The following is a 19,624-nucleotide window of genomic DNA, read 5'->3' on the forward strand; positions in this document are numbered from 1 at the left end:
TTTGGTTTGTCATAGCACACGACTCTCTTACACAACAGGGCTGCGTTAGAAATGACCGTGGCTACTCAGTCCACTGAGGTCAGCCGGGGGCACCAGGAGCAAATGCTCTGCCTCACTTTGGTCCTTTTGAAGCACAGAATAGGAACACAGAGTTGTGGCATAAGCTCTTGGAACTATGGTTGTCACTCAGATTTATTTACTTTGATTCGCCTTGTGGTGGTCAGCAATATGATTGGCTGCTTCTCAACCTTCAAAATCAACTTTGATGGCTTCACTGGGTGAGGCTTCTGTCACCCACGCAGCCTGCAATCTGGAACAGACCGGCTTACATTTGCTTTTCCCCGGTGTCCTCATGTTCTCAGCATCCAGTATCTTTCTCTCCTATTATCTTTAGAGATTGTCTCTTTTTCTCATGATCTCAACGTTCCTCTGCTTTTCTGGCATGATACCTACAGTTGAGTAAGTTTGGGCTGTGGGGTGTGCAGCTATGCCAGGCTCTCTTAGGAATGCTGTGTGTTAATCTCGTTGACGAATGTTGTTACTTGACAGCCCTATCTTTAAGCTCCAATTTGTATATATTGGGCAGATAGTCTCCACTCTGTTTCTCATACCTTCAACCCAGAGTATCTGTTGCTTTGAATGCTTCGTACTTCCCTACCTCATCTCAGATTCTGCATTATCTTCGTGAAAGCTCTGGGGAACTTTTCTTTCTCATTCCAGACTCTCACCTCCAGCATCTCTGTGATTTTAAGTCGTTGGAATACTAGATGCCCAACAGAAGGATGGATTACTAAAAAACACACAGCTGCCTGTAGGAACGTGATGTTAGAATACCACTTCTGCTCTCCCTCTTCTCACAGATACCGACACATGTGCTATTGGGTCACTGTCGTGAGCCACATGGGACATCTCACATGGGAAGCCAGTCTACACTGAAGGGTGCTACCACATCCTCTTCTCCACTCCTTCCCCCTTCTCTTCCTTCTGCCCGGCAGTCACAGAGCCTGGCTTCAGGCTCTTGCTGTGAACCTCTTCCATCCTCAAAAGGTACAAGAAGAGATTGTCTTCAGCTCGATGGGCTCCGATTCTACCGTGACTTCCCATGTTGTCTCTCTCTGGTACTGGACCCTGAACTCTCCTTGGAACTCCTCCCATCCCTTGCTGTTGCCTCTCTGTCTGCCCATGATATTATAACTTAGTATCTGATAGTCTATCTCAGTGTCCTTTTGAACTGTGTGCCCCAACTAAAACCTGACACCGAACCTTGAGTATGTCGCAGGAAGTTCCCCATTTAGGAGCTCAGGAATTCCCTCTTTCCTGGGCTGGGCCCTCAGGCTGCCTCTCTCCCATCTAAGTCACAGCAGGAGCTGGCCTCATCACTGTTGTTTTTAACCAAGTCTCTTTCATTCTGTTTTACCAATAAAGATGCTGGAGTGAAAACCTGCAAGTTCAGAGAGACTAGAGACAGCGCCCAGCTGCTTCTTCCTCTGCTGTCATCCCAGATGAGAGCTTTCTCTTACGCCATCTTAAACAAAAACTCCTCTGACCGGATCTCCCTTCTACTACTTCTACTTCTTCTTCTTCTTCTTCTTCTTCTTCTTCTTCTTCTTCTTCTTCTTCTTCTTCTTCTTCTTCTTCTTCTTCTTCTTCTTCTTCTTCTTCTCTCTCTCTCTCTCTCTCTCTCTCTCTCTCTCTCTCTCTCTCTCTCTCTCCTTCCCTTCCTCTCTTCCTCCCTCTCTCTCCTCCTGACTTCCTCTGTTGCTCTCTATGTTTTTTTTTCTGTTGACTGGTTGCTTGCTCTGCCTCTTGAACTATGGTTGACTTTATTTAATTCTGTGTACAATATTCAAGTAGAAAGCTTTTAAAGGTATACATTAGGGCTGAGCCACACCACAGCCAGAAGCATATTTTTCCAGTAAATAACTCAACCTCAGGGTTCAAAGTGTAATCAAATATCCTGCAACACACCCCAAACTGAATTTCTTTGCTAGAATAGCATGCTCTTTCTATGAGCCAAGATTGTCCAGGGCACGAGTTGAATGTCAGCTATCTCTAAGAGACAGTGAAGTCTTTGATGGCTTTCTTTACTGACTCATGGGGGTCACAGTGATGTCCTGATCACCCTTGTCTTTGTCCTTTCCTTTTTGCTTCTCTCCTTTGTTCTTTTCTTTTTCCATATATATGTAACAAACTTGAGTCCTGTCTGTATCACCATTTTCACAGCCTTTCCAACTCCTTCTTCATGTTCCTGAGTGTGGCTTTTAACTGCCCACCAGAATTTTGGAGAGATGAAAGAACACATGTACCTTTTAGAATACGAAGTGCACTTATGGTCATATTGAGTAGACACAAGACATACCTCTTTTGCATATCTAATGGCTGAAGACTGTGAGATGCTTTGGTATCTCATGGATTCCACAGGCTGGAAAATGGAAAAGCTCGTGCCCTTCCTTTCAGAGCTACTTCTGCCAGAGGCTTCCTTTCCAGCCCATGACAGCATAATGTCTTGTCCTTCCACAACATTTGCCTTTGACTTCAAGGGCCTGATTGAGTCTTGCCCCGTTCCTGTTTTGAATGGGTTACTTGAAGAGGAAAGAGCATGGTACCCCAGGCAGGTGTCTGGAGTGCCTTGCTCATCAGCAGTTCTAAGCAGGTCTCATGTGGGATATTTTCAGTGGGGAGAAAAGAAACCCGCGTTCTCATTTTCTTACCTGCAGTACACTCATTACCTTGGGAGAAAAGCAGCTGTGCTCACAACTGTGCTTGATAAGTGGGTTTTTTTGTTGTTGTTGTCTTTTGTTTTTGTTTTTTCAGTTGGAATAAACTTTTGGGGTCTATTCTTTTGCTTCTTTCAAAATGGCCTGCTGTGTTTTCAAGTATAATAGAGTTGCTGTGTTAAATTCTGGCGTAATTGTGATTAATTGTTCTTCCTGAAGAACAAAGAGATGAAATTCTGGAGATAGTGATGCTTACTGTGCTGTCTCACGGCCTTTCTGTGGTGCAGGCCCATCTCATACTCTTTGTTCTAGTTAGGGAGCTCTTTTTGTCTTTAAATGAGAACGGCAGTTCTGGCCCAAACAAATTTGGTTCATGGTGAACTCAGAGAAAGACTCCAGGCAGCCAGAGGCTCCTCTCGCTGTGTGTTTTTTCTGCCTTCTGTGTGGGTGGACCGTATTAACTAGAAAGCCCAAAGCAGACATCCTTCATCAGACCTGCTGAATGCTGGGCTGTGCCTGGCTATTGCTTGTCACCTCGACTGCCTTTTGTGTGCTGTCGTCTCTGCTTGTCATCTGGTATTAAGCTTTGTGAATAATTAGTTATTGATCATGAATAAGTTATGCCGATCCGTCTTTGTGCTCTCGTTCTTTGGGTCACAAAATAGAACGTAGTTCGTAGAAAAAGAGCCTGTCGTCGTTCATTGTTAATGAATTCTTATTGAAAACAGCAAGGAATGAGGAGGTCTTACTCATGAATTTATTTATTGATACGTTTCTGGATTTCTTCTTCCCATCCCTTCCTCCATTTCAAAGTAGGTCAAATGAGTAACTCTTCTTGGTATATTTGATAAAACCAGGATGGAAAGTTCTGGAGACTTCCTGCTGATGTCTCATTACAGAGAGACGAGTCAAAGGAGTCACTGCACACTGTAAGCATTCGTTAGGCTACGCATAGTTGCTAAGAGAGCAACTTATTATTAAAATGTCATCCATGAGAGGTTCTTTGTAAGGTGTCAAATATTTTAAAGGCTCGTTCACTATGCCTTGTAGTTTTTGAAACAGTTATTGTTAGCCTATAGGTTTATAACTATTGCCTGTTTTATGGATTTAGGTCTTCACTGACATGAAGGTTTTCCCCTAGTGTTTTACTTAGTGTGTACATTTCTTTCTTCATTCTTTTGTTTTCCAACTCTCGGTGTTTCATATTTCAGATATTATTTTCACCTTTCCTAGACTTGTCATTCATAATGTAGGTTGGTCTTGAACTCATGCTGATCCTCTTGTCTCAATCTCTTCAGAGCTAGGATGACAGGCTTGAGCTTCCATGCCCCACTTAAGGTATGTCTTTTTATAAATAGCATGTATGCATTTTTATTTACCAGTCTCACAATTCTTTAAATTTATCATCTTACTTGTTTACATATAAGGTTGTGAGGTTTTAGATTCTATTTCTCACCCTAAATTAAAAACATTAAAAAGCAGATGTTTTCTAAAGTAAATGGTATTTCCTTGACCATAGCATTGGAATGAGGAGGGCAGAGGGTTGTAGTGAAAACACGAGTCATGTTAAAACTGTGGACATCCTTAAAGAGGGCGAGGCGAGGGAATGTTTTGAAGGTACAAGTAACTAAGATTGCCTAGATATTTTGGTATAACTCTCTTTGGCTACAGTAAATATACAGGCGTAACCTCAGTCCAGGGTCGCTGCCTGGATGGATATCTTGGTAGAATTATACAGCTTTGTTACCGTCCCTCACACCTGATGTGTTAGTTTCTGTGGGATGTACATGCTGAGGACATTCCCTTCATAGCCTCCAGCTTTAGGTACTTTGGGGAAATAGGGTCTGCATAGAAACTACATTTTGATTTTGACAACTTTTACACTCTCATTTTAAATAAAGATTTTTCTCCTTAGTGTCCGTTCATCAACAGCCCTGTAGTTTTGATTGTAAATTGTTGCATGCACACTGGTCTCCTGGGTGCTTGTTTGGTCCTATGTCAGAGGCAGAAGTGATTGGTGCCTGGGAATCAGTGTCCTACCCTTTCTGCCACAGGGGAGTCACCTTTTCTGGAGAAGCTCCCCTGGAGTCTGTCGATCAGTTCTGTTTGTTAAGAGAAATCCACATGCGTCGGTTTAAGGGGTATCAAGGATTTATTAAGATATAAAATGGGGGAGATGCACTCACAGATAGAGGATTATGGTAAATCCAGTTGCAGAGTCCTTGGAAAGCTGGGGACTTGTCACTCGCTGCTTCATGCTGCCTGACTCAGTCTTCACCACCCAATAGAGCAGGACCACCCTCTTTCCTTCCATATAAGAGGTCACCACCTCTATCTGGCCAGATAGCCCAAGATCATGAGCCAAATGATTATCCACTATATCCATTCCTCTGTTTTTTTTAGAAATGGTTATCTTTTTAAGCAGTGGGCTTGCAACAAATAAACAAAACAGAGAAGATACAGTAAATATAAAGGCATAGGAAGTTTGAAAATAAAAACGAAGAAGGAAATTCCATTTGCATATAGAATTTGGAAATGGCATGGATCATTAGACTTCTAAGAATTTTTGTAATCCTCAATACAGTCACATCAATAATCAAACATCATTATAAAAATAATCTTTATTCGTGTGACTAGAGTCACAAATCAGATTTAATCACTTTAAGAGCAATACATAAAGGTCTTTAAAACCAAGAGACCGCAGGCTGTCAAGGCAGCTCAGAGGCTACCGCACTTGCTCGTCTTCTGAGGACCCAAGTTCAGTTCCCAGAAAGCACACAACAGTTTACAACCATCTTCAAGTGCAGTTCTGGGGCATCCGATGGTCTCTTCTGGCCTCTGCTGACAGTACACACACGGTTCTCATACATTTATGTAGGCAAAAGATAATCTTTTAAAAAAACGGAGCAGATGTAACAGAGAAAACAGTCATTAAGATTTAGCTTTCTGTGAGTAAAAAACTAATGCAGATGGCAGAAAATTTATCTAGAAAATAAAAAGTCCTTGTACCCTAGGCCAGTTTTTGTAAATTTTGCCAGAAACAGATATACATTTAAAACTAATTTGTTTAAAAAAGAATTGTGTTCAGGCTTTACTGCAGTGTGTAGGTTCAGCTTTGGAAAATATTGTAAATGCTTTATGACCTCGACCACGCACAAATTTCCTTTTGTGAGCTATGCCCTCCCCAGACCTCCAGCTTGCAGACTATGACATGCTCAAGTGTTCACTTTGCCCCTTTCTTTCTCCTCACTTTAGAACAAGGCCCGTTCTACTGCTGAACCCGAGCTTCATGTTTGTAACACAGAATCCTCTTATCTGAACAGAATTCTCTCTTCTCATCCTCACTGAAAATGTCTCTTTCTCCTCACAGTCCCCTTGGTCTCTTCCTTTCCTGCTTCCTGGCTCCACTTTGGCTTTGCTTCCTTTGTTAAATTGATACTTTTTAGCAAACCTCTGAAAATCTCTACGTTTAGACAATTACTGTTTTTCACAATGAAAGAATGAATTTTATGCCCTACAGGTTTTCCTCATCAAAACATGCTTTTCCCCCATGTTATTCTTCCCATATAGAATTACCCATCAGCTTGAATCTGAAACTCTTAGGTAATCATTTTTGTAATGAAGACCAGAGAAATGTACCTCGAATTTTTCCATACTCTGAAAATGTATAAAATGTATATTTTAATAGATACAGTTATGTACTGTGTTGTAATGATTTAAAAAGTCAAGGAAACCTCAATTTATATTTAACTTATTTTTATTATTTTAGCTCACATTGGAATCATATAGTTTCCTTTGTATACTTGATGGCATTTGTAGACTTTAGCTTATGTGGCTAATTTATTTTTAAACTTACCATTTAACATTCAGCTAATTTATTCCTTGATTACATATGAAATTGGAGATGTTACTTATATAGTCTTTATTTTCAGCTCTTAAAGTTAAATAGCTGTGTTTAATGTGCAGGAGGCAATAGATATTACGTTATCTTTTTATTTGTGTATTTATTTTTAGGTTAAAGTTATGGTTTCATTTCAGTATGTAGCAGAGATAATTACAACTTGGCTAAGCCATTAAGTCCAGGCCAAGGTGTGTCCTAATCCTGACAGTCATCTTTATTTTTATTTTGTCAAAAAATTTATGAGAATAGGACAGTCAAGTAGTAATGTAAATTTATTAGTTTGTAAGAAGATAGTTGAATGAAAATTATATTTATGATAGAATGGAACAAGTTAAGGTCACCACCCACTTACATAAGTAAACTTTTAGATTTTTATTTGTAGTTTTATGAAGCCTGAGACCAAATTGTTCAGCCTCAGCAGTTCTCATAGCTTACGGTTTTCAAATAAACCTTCTCTACTTTTATTGTTTTTTTTCCCCTTTTATTTTTCGTTTATCTCAAATGAACTTAGGAGGGAACACTTAGATGTTTTCATTTTGGCTAGAAGTGGGTGAAATAAATTTCCAAAATCCCTTGAATAGCAAGATCATTTTAATGTGAGGGGGAAAGGTGGGTTGAAAATAAAGACAAAAAAGAAGAAATTAGAACAAAAAATTAACCTGATTATTATGTTTATTGTATAGTTGCAGATTAAGAATAATCATAACAGTGTTGACATGAGAATTTTAATCAGGCATGCAATCAAAAGATGTTTTTAGACACACAGAGGCAAGAGAGATTTACCACCAACTTCATAGATGTAATCACAAATTCAGGTATTTTAAAAACAAGGGAGAAACCACCGCTGTAGTTGCTCTTGTTAAAGCCATTCCCCTGGATTGCAGGGTCAGCCAACCCTGGCTAGGTTAGTTCTGCCCTGAGCTGTTGCTGGGACTCAAGGAAAGAAAATTACCTTTATGCAATGTCATCCCCAAGAAAAGTGGCAGCGCCTGGCTGAAGACCCTTCATAGAGTTCCACTTCAAAGACAATTCATGGCTTCATGGAGTACTGCCTTCCTTAGGGGAGGAATCCTTTCCATGAGTAAAATCAGTGGGGTGGCTTAACTAAAAAGTGGGAATCCTGATCTCATGAGTCAGAAAAAGCCATGTTATAGAAATGGAGAATACTACAGGCTCCATATAGACTCTGCTGGAGTTGAATATATAGACTCTGCTGGAGTTGAATCCTCCACAGGGATTATGTTGTTACCATGTGCAACAACTTAAAAGAAAAAAATACTTGACATCCACTCACTCTTCCATTTATGTATGTATGTATTTATATGCATGTATGTATATATCTATCATCTACTAGCTAACATCTGTCTGTTGTATGTATCAGATCCTTCACCTATCATCTATCTCATCTACATATTGTCTTTCTCTTAACTCCTAATCATCTCTCTACCTGTCTCCCTGTTTACCCACCCATCTCTTCATCCATCCTGATATCTCTCTACCTATCTCTCTGTTTATCCAGCCATCAATTCATCCATCCAGGTTAGTTTTTATTCTCAACCTGATACAATCTAGAGTTATCTGAGAAGGAACCTCAGTTGAAGAATTGTCTCTATTAGATTGTCCTGTGGCCATGTCTATGAGTTACTCTCTTGTCAGTTGATCTAGGACAGTGGCTCTCAACCTGTGGGTTGTGACCCCTTTGGAGGTCAAATTGGAGGTCAAATGACCCATTCATGTAATAGTCTAAAACCATCTGTATGTCAGATATTTACATTACGATTCATAACAGAGGAAAATTACAGTTATGAAGACACAATGAAGATGTTGTATGGTTTGAGGTCACCACAGCATGAGGAATTGCATTATGGGATCTCTGCATTGGGAAGGTTGAGAACCACTGGCCTAAGTCCACCCCACTGTGGATGGCACCATTCCCTGGCCAGGTGGTTCTGGGCTATCTCAGAAATGCAGCTGAGTGTAAGGCAGTGAGTGAGCCAGTAAACAGGGGTTATTTCTGCATGAGTTCCTGCCCAGCCTTCTCTCAGTTGAGCCAAATGGACACCTTTCCCCTAAGTTGCTTTCGTCAGTGTTTTCTGACAGCAATGAAGAAGAAACTAGAATACTATTTATATGTTCTAGTTTGTCTATTTATCTTTTCTGTATGTCATAGTTATGAACATATTAGTCATAGTTCTCTATCCATCTATCATCTCTATGTATATATTTATCTGTTTTCATTTATCCCTCTGTTTATCATTTCTCTATATTTTATCTATGTCTCATCCATTGATCTTTCATCTGTCTCTTATATCTATCTCTCCATCCATCCATCCATCCATCCATCCATCCATCCATCCATCCATCCATCCATCCACATCATCTATCTGTATTAATTACTTTATTGTTGCTGTAATAAAACATCATTACCAAAGCAGCCTGTAGCAGAAAGGGTTTATTTGGACTTATGGTTCCAGTGGGTCAGACTCCATAATGTGGAGCATAGGCAGCAAACAGCAGGCATGGTGGCAAGAACAACTTTTCAGCTTAAGTCTTTAAATGCAAGCAGGAATCAGGGTGAGAGAACTGGGAGGGGCCTGTGCCTTTGAAACCTCAAAGCCTATGCCCAGTGACCCACTTCCTATTCTAAGGTCACACCTCTTAAACCCATCAAAGCCTTTGAGGAACATTTTCATTCAAATCACTACATCATTGTGCTCCTTTCTCTCCCTCCCCTATATCTGTTTGTCATCTCTCTAATCTACTTTGTTTTGTTTGACAGAGATGTGTAATGGTCTATATTTGGGGATAGCATTTCCATGGTATTACACATTCCTCAATAGTGTTACACATCCCGCTCTGTGTAATGGTCTTTATTTGGGAATAGCATTTCCATGACATTACACACTCCTCAATAGTGTTACACATCCCGTTCTGTGTAATGGTCTTTATTTGGGAATAGCATTTCCATGGAAATAACTGAACACTGTAGTGGGAGCATGCTGCTGCAGTAGACTGTAGACATATTCGGAGGTGGAGGCAAGAGAGTGATTTTCAAGGTCAATGTCATGGCATGGCATCGGATACTTGAAATGGTAGTTTTTGGCTATGATGATTCATAGCAAGAGTGGCATCAATCTGAGATGAAGGAGGCAGGTGCTGGGCAGAGGCCCTGCATGGTGGTGTTGTGGCTGCTGTGCAGGTGTTGGCTTTCTGGTGATAACACTAGGTAGATATGCATAGGACCCCCCCCCCCGCCTTTTAATAGCTTCCAGGCCTTATTTTAAAAAAAAAAAAACTTTGAAAATCATGTGTATGCATGTGTATCTGTGTCGAAGTAAGTCCATGGGAGTTAGTGCTCAGGGATGGCTGACGAGGCTGCTGGAGTCTCTGGGTCTGGAATTCTAGGCAATTGTGAGGTTTTTTTTTTTTTTTTTTTTTTTTTGGTTTTTCGAGACAGGGTTTCTCTGTGGCTTTGGAGCCTGTCCTGGAACTAGCTCTGTAGACCAGGCTGGTCTCGAACTCACAGAGATCCGCCTGCCTCTGCCTCCCGAGTGCTGGGATTAAAGGCGTGCTTGATCAGGGTGCCAGGACCAGAATTCAGGTCCCCTGCAAGAGCTGTGTCCTCTTAACCACCGAACATCTCCCCTACCATCTTTACTTGTAAGTTTCCACCTCCTCCCAGCCTCCCATTTCCCTCCCCCTCCTCCCACCCTTCTCCCCATCCCCCCACCCTTCTCCCCCGCCCTCTCCAGTCCAAAGAGCAGTCAGGGTTCCCTGCCCTGTGTTAAGTCCTAGGTCCTCCCCCTCTGTCCATATCTAGGAAGGTGAACATCCAAACTGGGTAGGCTCCCACAAAGCCAGCACATTACGTAGGATCTAAACCCCTTGCCATTGTCCTTGGCGTCTCATCAGCTCTCATTGTTCGCCATGTTCAGAGAGTCCAGTTTTATCCCATGCTTTTTCAGTCACAGTCTAGCTGGCCTTGGTGAGCTCCCAATAGATCAGCTCCACTGTCTCAGTGGGTGGGTGCACCCCTCGTGGTCCCGACTTCTTTGCTCTTGTTCTCCCTCCTTCTGCTCCTCATTGGGACCTTGGGAGCTCAGTCCAGTGCTCCAGTGTGGGTCTCTGTCTCTATCTCCATCCATCGCCAGATGAAGGTTCTATGATGATATGCAAGATATTCGTCAGTATTGCTATGGGATAGGGTCATTTCAGGTTCCCTATCCCCAGATGCCCAAGGAATTAACTGGGGACCTCGGCTTGGGCACCTGGGAGCCACTCTAGGTTCAAATCTCTTGCCAACCCTAAGGTGGCTCCCTTAACTAAGAATTGTGCTTCCGTGCTCCCGTATCCAACCTTCCTTTATCCCAATCCTCCTTTTTCTCCAAGTTCCCCCTTCCTCCCCTTCTCCCTTTTCTCTCCCCATCTCCCCTTACCCCCATCCCACCCCACCCCCAAGATCTCAATTTTCTCCCCGGCAACTTTGTCTACTTCCCATAGCCAAGAGGATAACTATATGTTTTTCCTTTGGTTCACCTTCTTACTTAGCTTCTTTAGGATCACCAATTGTAGGCTCCGTGTCCCTTATTTATGGCTAGAAACCAATTATGAGTGAGTACATCCCATATTCATCTTTTTGGGTCTGGGTTACCTCACTCAGGATAGTGTTTTCTATTTCCATCCATTTGCATGCAAAATTCGAGAAGTCATTGTTTTTTACCGCAGCATAGTACTCTAATGTGTAGATATTCCACACTTTCTTCATCCATTCTTCCATTGAAGGGCATCTAGGTTGTTTCCAGGTTCTGGCTATTACAAATAATATTGCTATGAACATAGTTGAACAAATGCTCTTGTCATATGATAGGGCATTTCTTGGGTATATTCCCAGGAGTGGTATTGCTGGGTCCAGGGGTAGGTTGATCCCAAATTTCCTGAGAAACCGAAACACTGATTTCCAAAGTGGCTGCACAAGATTGCATTCCCACCAGCAATGGATGAGGGTACCCCTTCCTCCACAGCCTCTCCAGCAAAGGCTATCATTGGAGTTTTTTATTTTAGCCATTCTGACAGGTGTAAGATGATATCTCAAAGTTGTTTTGATTTGCATTTCCCTGACCACTAAGGAGGTTGAGCATGACCTTAAGTGTCTTTTGGCCATTTGAACTTCCTCTGCTGAGAATTCTCTGTTCAGATCAGTGCCCCATTTTTTTAATTGGGTTAATTAGCATTTTAAAGTCTAGTTTCCTGAGTTCTCTATATATTTTGGAGATCAGACCTTTGTCTGTTGTGGGGTTGGTGAAGATCTTTTCCCAGTCAGTAGGTTGCCTTTTTGTCTTGGTGACAGTGCATTTTCTCTTCTTAAGTAAAGCCACATTCCTCACTTCTTCCTTTCTCCCCTTGCTTTCTTCAATACCAGTTAATGTTTTCTATTTTCCATCTTCTTTTCTGTTCTCTCAACATGTTTAACATCCTTTAGTATTTTTTTCATAACTATCCCAGATGGAAACATGCTTGCTAAGTTTAAAGAATAATTTTTAATTACCATTACCATTCTCTTGGAAGTGGCCAAATCCAGACTAGCAGAACACAGAGACTGCAGGCATTTTTTTTTTGTCCTTGGCATTAATGTCACCATGCACTTTCCTTCCACGTGTATTTTGAGCCTGGCCGCACATTGCTGTTTTGTATAGTCGGCGTTCATTGGTTGTGCTCTATGTATAGAATTGCTTTTCATCTCTCTTTTAACTTCACGCTTCCCTCAGGGGCCGTTTTCCTTCTGTCAGAAGAGTTCCCCTTAGAATTTCCTTTAGAAGAAATCAGCTACAGGCTTTGTGTATATGAAAATGATTTATTTCATGTCTGTGTCTGAAAAATACTTTCATTTGACATAGCCCTCCAGATTGGCACTTTTCTTCCTCCAGGTGTTACTCCATTTTCTTCTGGTTTCCATCATTTCTGGTGAGAAGTCTCTTTTTAGACTCACGGTTATTGTTACATCCTTAAAGATAGAGTAATATGTGTTCTCCCCTCTGGCTGCCCTCGAGGTTTGTCTCTGTGGTTATTTGCATAGGAAACAACCTATGTGGGCTGCATAGGAAAATGTTTCTTTGCATTTACTTTGCATTGAGTATTTGGGGATTGGGTTTGAAGTCTTTGATCACCATTTCAATGACTTCCCTCCCTCCTGATCCTCCCTTTGTGCTGAAGCATCAGTAACCTGTGCCCTAGATCTCTCTGCTGTGCTCCTTCTTCCACACTCCCCTCTGTGTTTTCCTCCTTTGTCTGTGTTCTCAGTATCGTTTTTCTGGGTTGTCTACCATTTCACTATTTTTGTTTCTTGCTGTTCCTAGACTCTAGTTAGCTCATACAGTAAATTCATCATGTTGTTATGTTGTTTAATTAAGACTTTGCATTTTAAAGATCCATTTGGGCCCTGTCATGATCCTCCTTGACTTCTGTTTTTCCCCCACCTTTTATTTTTCTATTCCATCATTTTAATTTTTCTAATACAAAGATATTTTATGCCGGGCGATGGTGGCGCACGCCTTTAATCCCAGCACTCGGGAGGCAGAGGTAGGCGGATCTCTGTGAGTTCGAGACCAGCCTGGTCTACAGAGCTAGTTCCAGGACAGGCTCCAAAGCCACAGAGAAACCCTGTCTCGAAAAACAAAAAAAAACAAAACAAAAAAAAATATTTTATTTTTACTTGTATGACTGCTTGCATGTCTTGCTCTTTGTGTAAGCACATGTATGTGGTACCCACAGTGGCCAAAGAGGGTATTGAATTCCCTGGGGCCTGATGTGAGCTGCCATGTAGGTGCTGGGAACCAAACTTAGGTCCTTTGCGGGAATAGCTGCACTCTAGACCACTGAGCTGTCTCCCTGACCCCCATTTTCTCTAATTTTGATGTTCCCATCAACTGACTACAAGAAATCTGCTGTGGGCCATTTGTCTTTTTTTCCTCTTTGGTTTGGCCATGGCGATGGTCTTTTTTTTTTTTTTTTTTTGAGATTAGTGAGTTCTGTTTGAAAGTTGGACTACACATATTTAAGACTGTGGAAGCCCCATACTGTATGTTGATCTTCCTGAGATGGCTCATCCCATCTTCTAGTCTGAACCTCTTGGTCTTGTTGGAGACTATGCTTGGGCCTCACTGTGCTGTAAGCCTGGTCATTTCTGTTGCTGTGGTAAAAATACTCCAACAAAAGACAACTTAGGGGAGAAAAACTTTGTTTTTCAATTCTAGGCCACAGTCTTATCATTTCTGAGAAGTCAAGGCATGCTTAGCCATAGTCAAGAGCAAAGAGACAAATACACCTTGTTTACTGTCAGCTAGCTTAGCTTTGTCTTATCCAATACTGTTTAGGAGCTCAGGCTGGGGAATGGTGACACCCACAGTGGGCTAAGTCTTCCAATCTCATACCAACTGATCCAGGTAGCCCTGCGTAGACATGCCCACCGGCCAAACTGGTGTAGGTATGTTTTATTAAAACTGTCTTTTCAGATGATCCTAGGTTGGTTTTTAAAACTAGCAAAAGACTACATTTTAGGCTTGGTCAGTTTGGTCGCTTTGTTTCATGAGTTTAAGGTGAGCCATGTGCTTTGTATTCCTGGTGAGCACAGTCTACATTTCATTTCCCAAGGTTTTCCAGTCTTCCCACTCAAGAACCTACTGTGTTTTGTTTTGTTTTTTTATTGTATTTTATTTGTTGTGTTTTTGGAAGTCCCTTTCCTTGATTTTTGAAACCCAAGTTATTTCTTCTGTAGACGGTTATCAGCTCCACTCAGCTTTCTAGAAGTATCTCTTCTAGTGTTTAGTCTCTGATACCATGCAGCACCAGGAACTGGCAAGTGTCCTGAGGTGACAGAAAGTTACAACTTATTTATAAAAAATGGCATGTCTCAACATTCATGGAACCAGCGTAAAAGATCCTCACTGTTCATTTAAAACATAAGTGAAATTCTTGACAATTTCCTGGCTTCCATCACCTTTTAAGTTGACTGCACTTGTGTAGTGAGTGCCATTACTAAAAATAATTTTGAATTTACCATTATAATGTCATATTCAAATTGTTACAGGATCCGGTTATGTTTAGATAATTAAGTCCCTTATATTAGTTCTATAACATCATGACACCTCCCAGGTATTTGCATCAGCACCCACCTTGGTTTCTCTACCACCTGTGAACGTAAGTTCATGACTCTATAATTTTAATTGTTCAGCACATCATTCAGTCAAATCTCTGTTTGGAAACCTTTATTTACAAAACAGGTGCACTGGGTTGCAATTTCCCACTTTATACAGAATTCCTTGCTTTGGAATGGAACTCATTTAAATGTAAGATTACCCCTGGGGTAATTAATTATCACCGAGTTTATGAAATTTTCTATTGTGTACAAGTTTCAGGTGTGGTATATTTTTAATTAGACAGGAAACTCGTTTACATTAATAAAACATCTGAGTTGCTACATTTTAAAATGTAAATGCCACTCGCAGTAACTGCTAATAAATAATTTATAGATGGGACTTCTTTATGATGAGCAGCATACATCAGCATCCGCGGAGCCGCCATACAGGAGCCTTATTGTCCATGTAAGGCGGAACTGAAGATCTTGCCAGTTTTCTGGTCCCCGTTGTCTCTAAAACGGATGCACTGATGCAGGGCCATTTCTCAACATAATTTCGAATTTACTGATATAATGTCATTTTTATTTTCAAATGGCTATGAGCTTGTCACATGTAGACAATTAACTCTCCTTCTGTTAGCTATGTAACATTAGGATTTAGGAATACTAGCATAAGGTTTAAAGAAGTAGCTCTACAATAGAGCACTTGTCTGGAATACGTGAGGCCTGAGATCCATTCACAGTTCCCTACATCAAATAATTAATGAATAATTGAAAGCGGGCACGAAGCATGTCAAGTGAAAATGTGTTTTTCTTTTAAAGCTAAATTGGTCCATCATATCCCCTTCCTTTTCTTTCTTCTGTCTTCTTCTTTCCTTACTTCCCTTTGTATATTTTATGTCTGTTTTGTTTTGTGATGTGTGTCAGGTTACCGGAAACCTATATTGTAACTCAATAGTTGCATACCTTAGTAGTTGTGAATCAGTTCACATTCCCCTTTGGTTGGATGCTGGAGATGGAACCTCATCCTCCCACAGGTCCCCCATCAGCTAGCTGCCTTCATTACTGTGGGTACAGGGTGCAGGGCAGGAGCATCTCCTCAGGTCCCCCACGGTGTCGTGTGTTTCTTGCAGGCTGTATGAGAACAAAGGGGAGGCTGACTTCGTGGAGTCCTTGTTGCAACTGTTCCGGTCCATCAACGACATGATGAGCAGCCTATCAGAGCTCACAGTCAGGGTGAAGGTAGGTGCCATCACGCTCGACCTGGCTCAGGCGGCTTCCCCCTGGGCTGACAGACTCTGACTCATGAGTGCAGTCTTGGTCTGTGTGCAGTAAGCGCTCATCTCCTTTCTCCCCAGGTGACTGAACTATTGCTTATCTCTTTGCTCTGTTCCAGAGGAGTTCTGAATGTACTTTATATAAATAGCGGGAAGTTTATTAAAGTCAATTTAACAGCCAACTTGTCAGGGCATCTGGCACCTGAGACTGTGGGAGGGATGCTGAGGTGGATGGAGCTTTAGTCAGACCTCAGGCTGTGAACAGGGGATGACTCCATTGTTCCTTTTCTCCTTCTTGTCTCCCATTTCTTTTTGTATGTGTTTGCATATGTATAGATGCACATGTAAGGTGTGTGTGTGTGTGAGTGTATGTGCCTGTATATGGAGGCCAGAATTTGACCTTGGTGGTCATTCCTCAAGTATCTTCCACCTTGTTTTTTTTTGTTTGTTTTTATTATTATAATTTTTTATATGAGGTTTCACTGACTGGCCCGGTATTTACTATGTGGACCAGGCTGTCCTTGAACTTTCAGAGGCTTACCTGCCTTTGGCTCCCAGGTTTTAGGATTAAAGGTATTATGTCAAGCCCACTTTTTGTTTTTGAGACAAGGTCTATCACTGAACTTGGAGCTTGGTAAGTAGGCCATCCTGGTTGACCAGTTAGCTTCAGGGATCATCCTTTCTGCGCCTGCTCATCTCTGAGATACTAAGTTTGCATCACTATGCATAGCTTATATCTGTATCCTGACACAAACTCAGCACTTCTTGTCTTGCATAAAGGTGCCTCTAATCATTGAGCCATCTTGCTGGTCCTCCTGGTTTTTATTTTGTTTATAAAATGAGTTTTGTGGGATTGAGTTCATGTCTTTATGCTTGCGAGCAAGCACTTGAGTGGCTGAGCTGTCTCCTTAGCCCCTCTTCACCCATTTAGTTATGATCTTCTTTTATTGTTCTCTTGTCCTTGGGAAGAAGGCTTGGGATTCCTCTAGGATTTACTGGCATGGAAACATCCCAGAGATGGGGTGTAGAGAGGCCCCGGGGAGCTGTCCCAGGCTCCTGCACCCTTGGGCATCTCTGCTGTGTGGACGTTTATGGGCTGATTTCTGACCGAACAAGTTGTGCAGTGTGGAGTTTGCTGCCTGTAATAATCCCAGCAAGGAACAAAAGTAAACCTTCTGAGTGAGTCCTTGTAGCTTGACTCTCCATGCCGAAGCTGCATCTGCTCTTCCTTTGTGTCCTTTGAGTGGATAAATTCAAAGGAGTTCTTTGTCATTCTTGCATTCAGAGTGCTTTGGACGAGTCCTCTCCCGGCTGTAAAGCTTTGCCATGCTGTCTATGATGAGGATACACGTGTTCAGAGTTGTTCCTCGTCACAGTCACCAAGGTGACTCTTCCGGTCAAGCAAGAGTAAAGCTGTGACTTCCCTTCTGCCTCCAAGGTGCTTCCTGGGCAAGCTTTGCAATCCCTTGCCCAGTTTTGACATGAATTTGTCCCAAATTGTTGATCTATGAGGAAAGCTGTGTCCTACATACATTAAAAGTTTTAAGTTAGTTGTTTTGACAATGTGATATTGCCCAAGGCTGTCTTTACCTTCCAGGGTTAAAATTAGCTTTCCACCAATATATTTTACAAAGGAATGCCATGGCATTTGAGGGAAACAGACACACATTGGGCAAGAATAGATAAAAACAGTTTCAGAAAACTTTTGAGATCAGAAATAATTTTAGTTGGCTAAATATATTCTTACGTGATTAAGTTTGATTGGGCTTGACTGGTGTCTGCCTGCTGCTGTGGAAGTCAAGTCATTTGTCAGTGGAACCCGGAAAACTTTCCCTCCGGTGGGTGTTTTATTGTAAGACACGGATGAATTCAGGGACGTTCATGCTTGCTGCAGGCCTTCCATCTGCAAGCTGGAAGCCGAGTTTCTTCATTCACTGATAATTTGGGATTGTATGATCTCGCCACATTTGCTCTTTCAACACTGCTGAATTAAGAGGCCTGGCTCACATACTGTTTTTACTCTTTCTGTTTTGTCATGTTGGAACGGAAACAGCATCATGCGGTATCTTAGGTTGAGAAAATGTTTCTCTTACTGGGGCGTTTTTGAGGATTAAGTAATGTTTCCCAAAGGGCTGCAGGCGGTAGCTGCTTCCATTTGCTGGTGTTGTGGTGCAGGTCATGTGCATGTTTTCATGGTGCCCATGCCTGGAAGCGTGTGTATGTGTGTGCGGTGTCACTGTATGTTGATATGTAATAAACCAGTGTGTGTGGGGTGTGGGCATTGTGTATGTCTGTGTTTCAATACACGTGTGACTATATATGAGTAGGCACGTATGTTTTGCTGTAAGAGTGTGTGAATCGTGGTGTGGTGTTTATTTCTCTGTGTGCATTCATTTTTAGTGCCTTTGCTGTATCTATGAAGCTGGAAATGGTTCATGAAAAATGCCAACCCTGTTCCACATGATGTACTCAGGCGTTTCCTATCCTCTTCCAGTCTCTTTTAGTCTATTCTAGACTAACGTTTTGAGTAGTAAAATTGCTCGCTGGGAGGCTCTGTGTTTCAGCAAGGGCTAATGGATCTCAGCCTGCATTCTTTGGGGCTCTTTCCCAGCTTTCCCGTATAGAATAGTATGAATATATTACCATTGTTCTCTGCACTTTCTCCACTGTCTCTAGAGCCTCAGGCTCCTGCCAGTTGGGTATGTGGCCGGGACTGGAGTGAAGACTAATTGAATTTGAGGCTCCTGCCCTGAGAATGTACACAGGCATGTGAGAGTCTTTCTCCTTCCAGGGACTGTCCTTAGGGAGAAGCCCTCCTGTATGTCCCCTTTGTCACCCTCTCCTGGTGCGATTTCCATCTGGCCTTCCTACAAGGAGCTGCGTTGGAATGGTGCCGTTCTGTAATCAGTTGAACTGGAGTGGCCGCGTGGGTTTTGCCCTCCAAGAGATATGGTATTAATGTCGCTGAGAGAATCCTTTTTGCCTTGCGTCTAATGTCAGATTCTTCCACATGGAAAACTTTTACTGCTGTTTGTCTACCTCCTTTTAAGCTGGCATATCAGGTTCTGTACTGCTTCTCACAAATTTCAAAGTTTATATATAGTTTTATTTTCTCTTTTTTTTTTTTTTTTTGGTTTTTCGAGACAAGGTTTCTCTGTGGTTTTGGAGCCTGTCCTGGAACTAGCTCTTGTAGACCAGGCTGGTCTCGAACTCACAGAGATCCACCTGCCTCTGCCTCCAGAGTGCTGGGATTAAAGGCGTGCGCCCTCCCCCCCCCAAAAAAAAACATGTCTGAATGTGTGTGGAGCGATGACAGCTAACAGCCAGCTGTGGCTGTTTCCACACGAGAGGTCAGGCTTCGCAGAGCTCTGACCTGCCCAGTGCTTCACGCATGGTGACAGCAGAGCCCCTTCACACCTTCCCGCCCAGGCGCCTTCATCCTACAGTGTGCCTTTCCTCGGCACGTGGAACGATCCCACGCAGACACAAATCTGCATGAGGACTCACATGTGTACAGTGTTGTACCTGCGACATTGCTTCTAGGACTCCGCGTGAGACCCGAGATGCTCAGATCCCTTAGAAGAATGAAGTAGCATTT

General features: G+C 42.1%; 1 protein-coding gene across 2 annotated transcripts in view; it reads left to right on the forward strand.

Annotated features, from left to right (window-relative positions):
• The window catches only part of Dock1 (dedicator of cytokinesis 1), a 496,042-nt gene that overhangs the window by 118,172 nt on the left and 358,246 nt on the right, over positions 1-19,624 (forward strand). For both annotated transcript variants that reach the window (XM_075972578.1, XM_075972577.1), the window contains exon 23: positions 15,883-15,991. In XM_075972578.1, the coding sequence (XP_075828693.1) occupies positions 15,883-15,991 (109 nt within the window). The remainder of the gene's footprint in view (positions 1-15,882; positions 15,992-19,624) is intronic.

This window comes from Microtus pennsylvanicus, chromosome 5, assembly GCF_037038515.1.
Source record: "Microtus pennsylvanicus isolate mMicPen1 chromosome 5, mMicPen1.hap1, whole genome shotgun sequence".
Lineage (NCBI taxonomy): Eukaryota > Metazoa > Chordata > Mammalia > Rodentia > Cricetidae > Microtus > Microtus pennsylvanicus.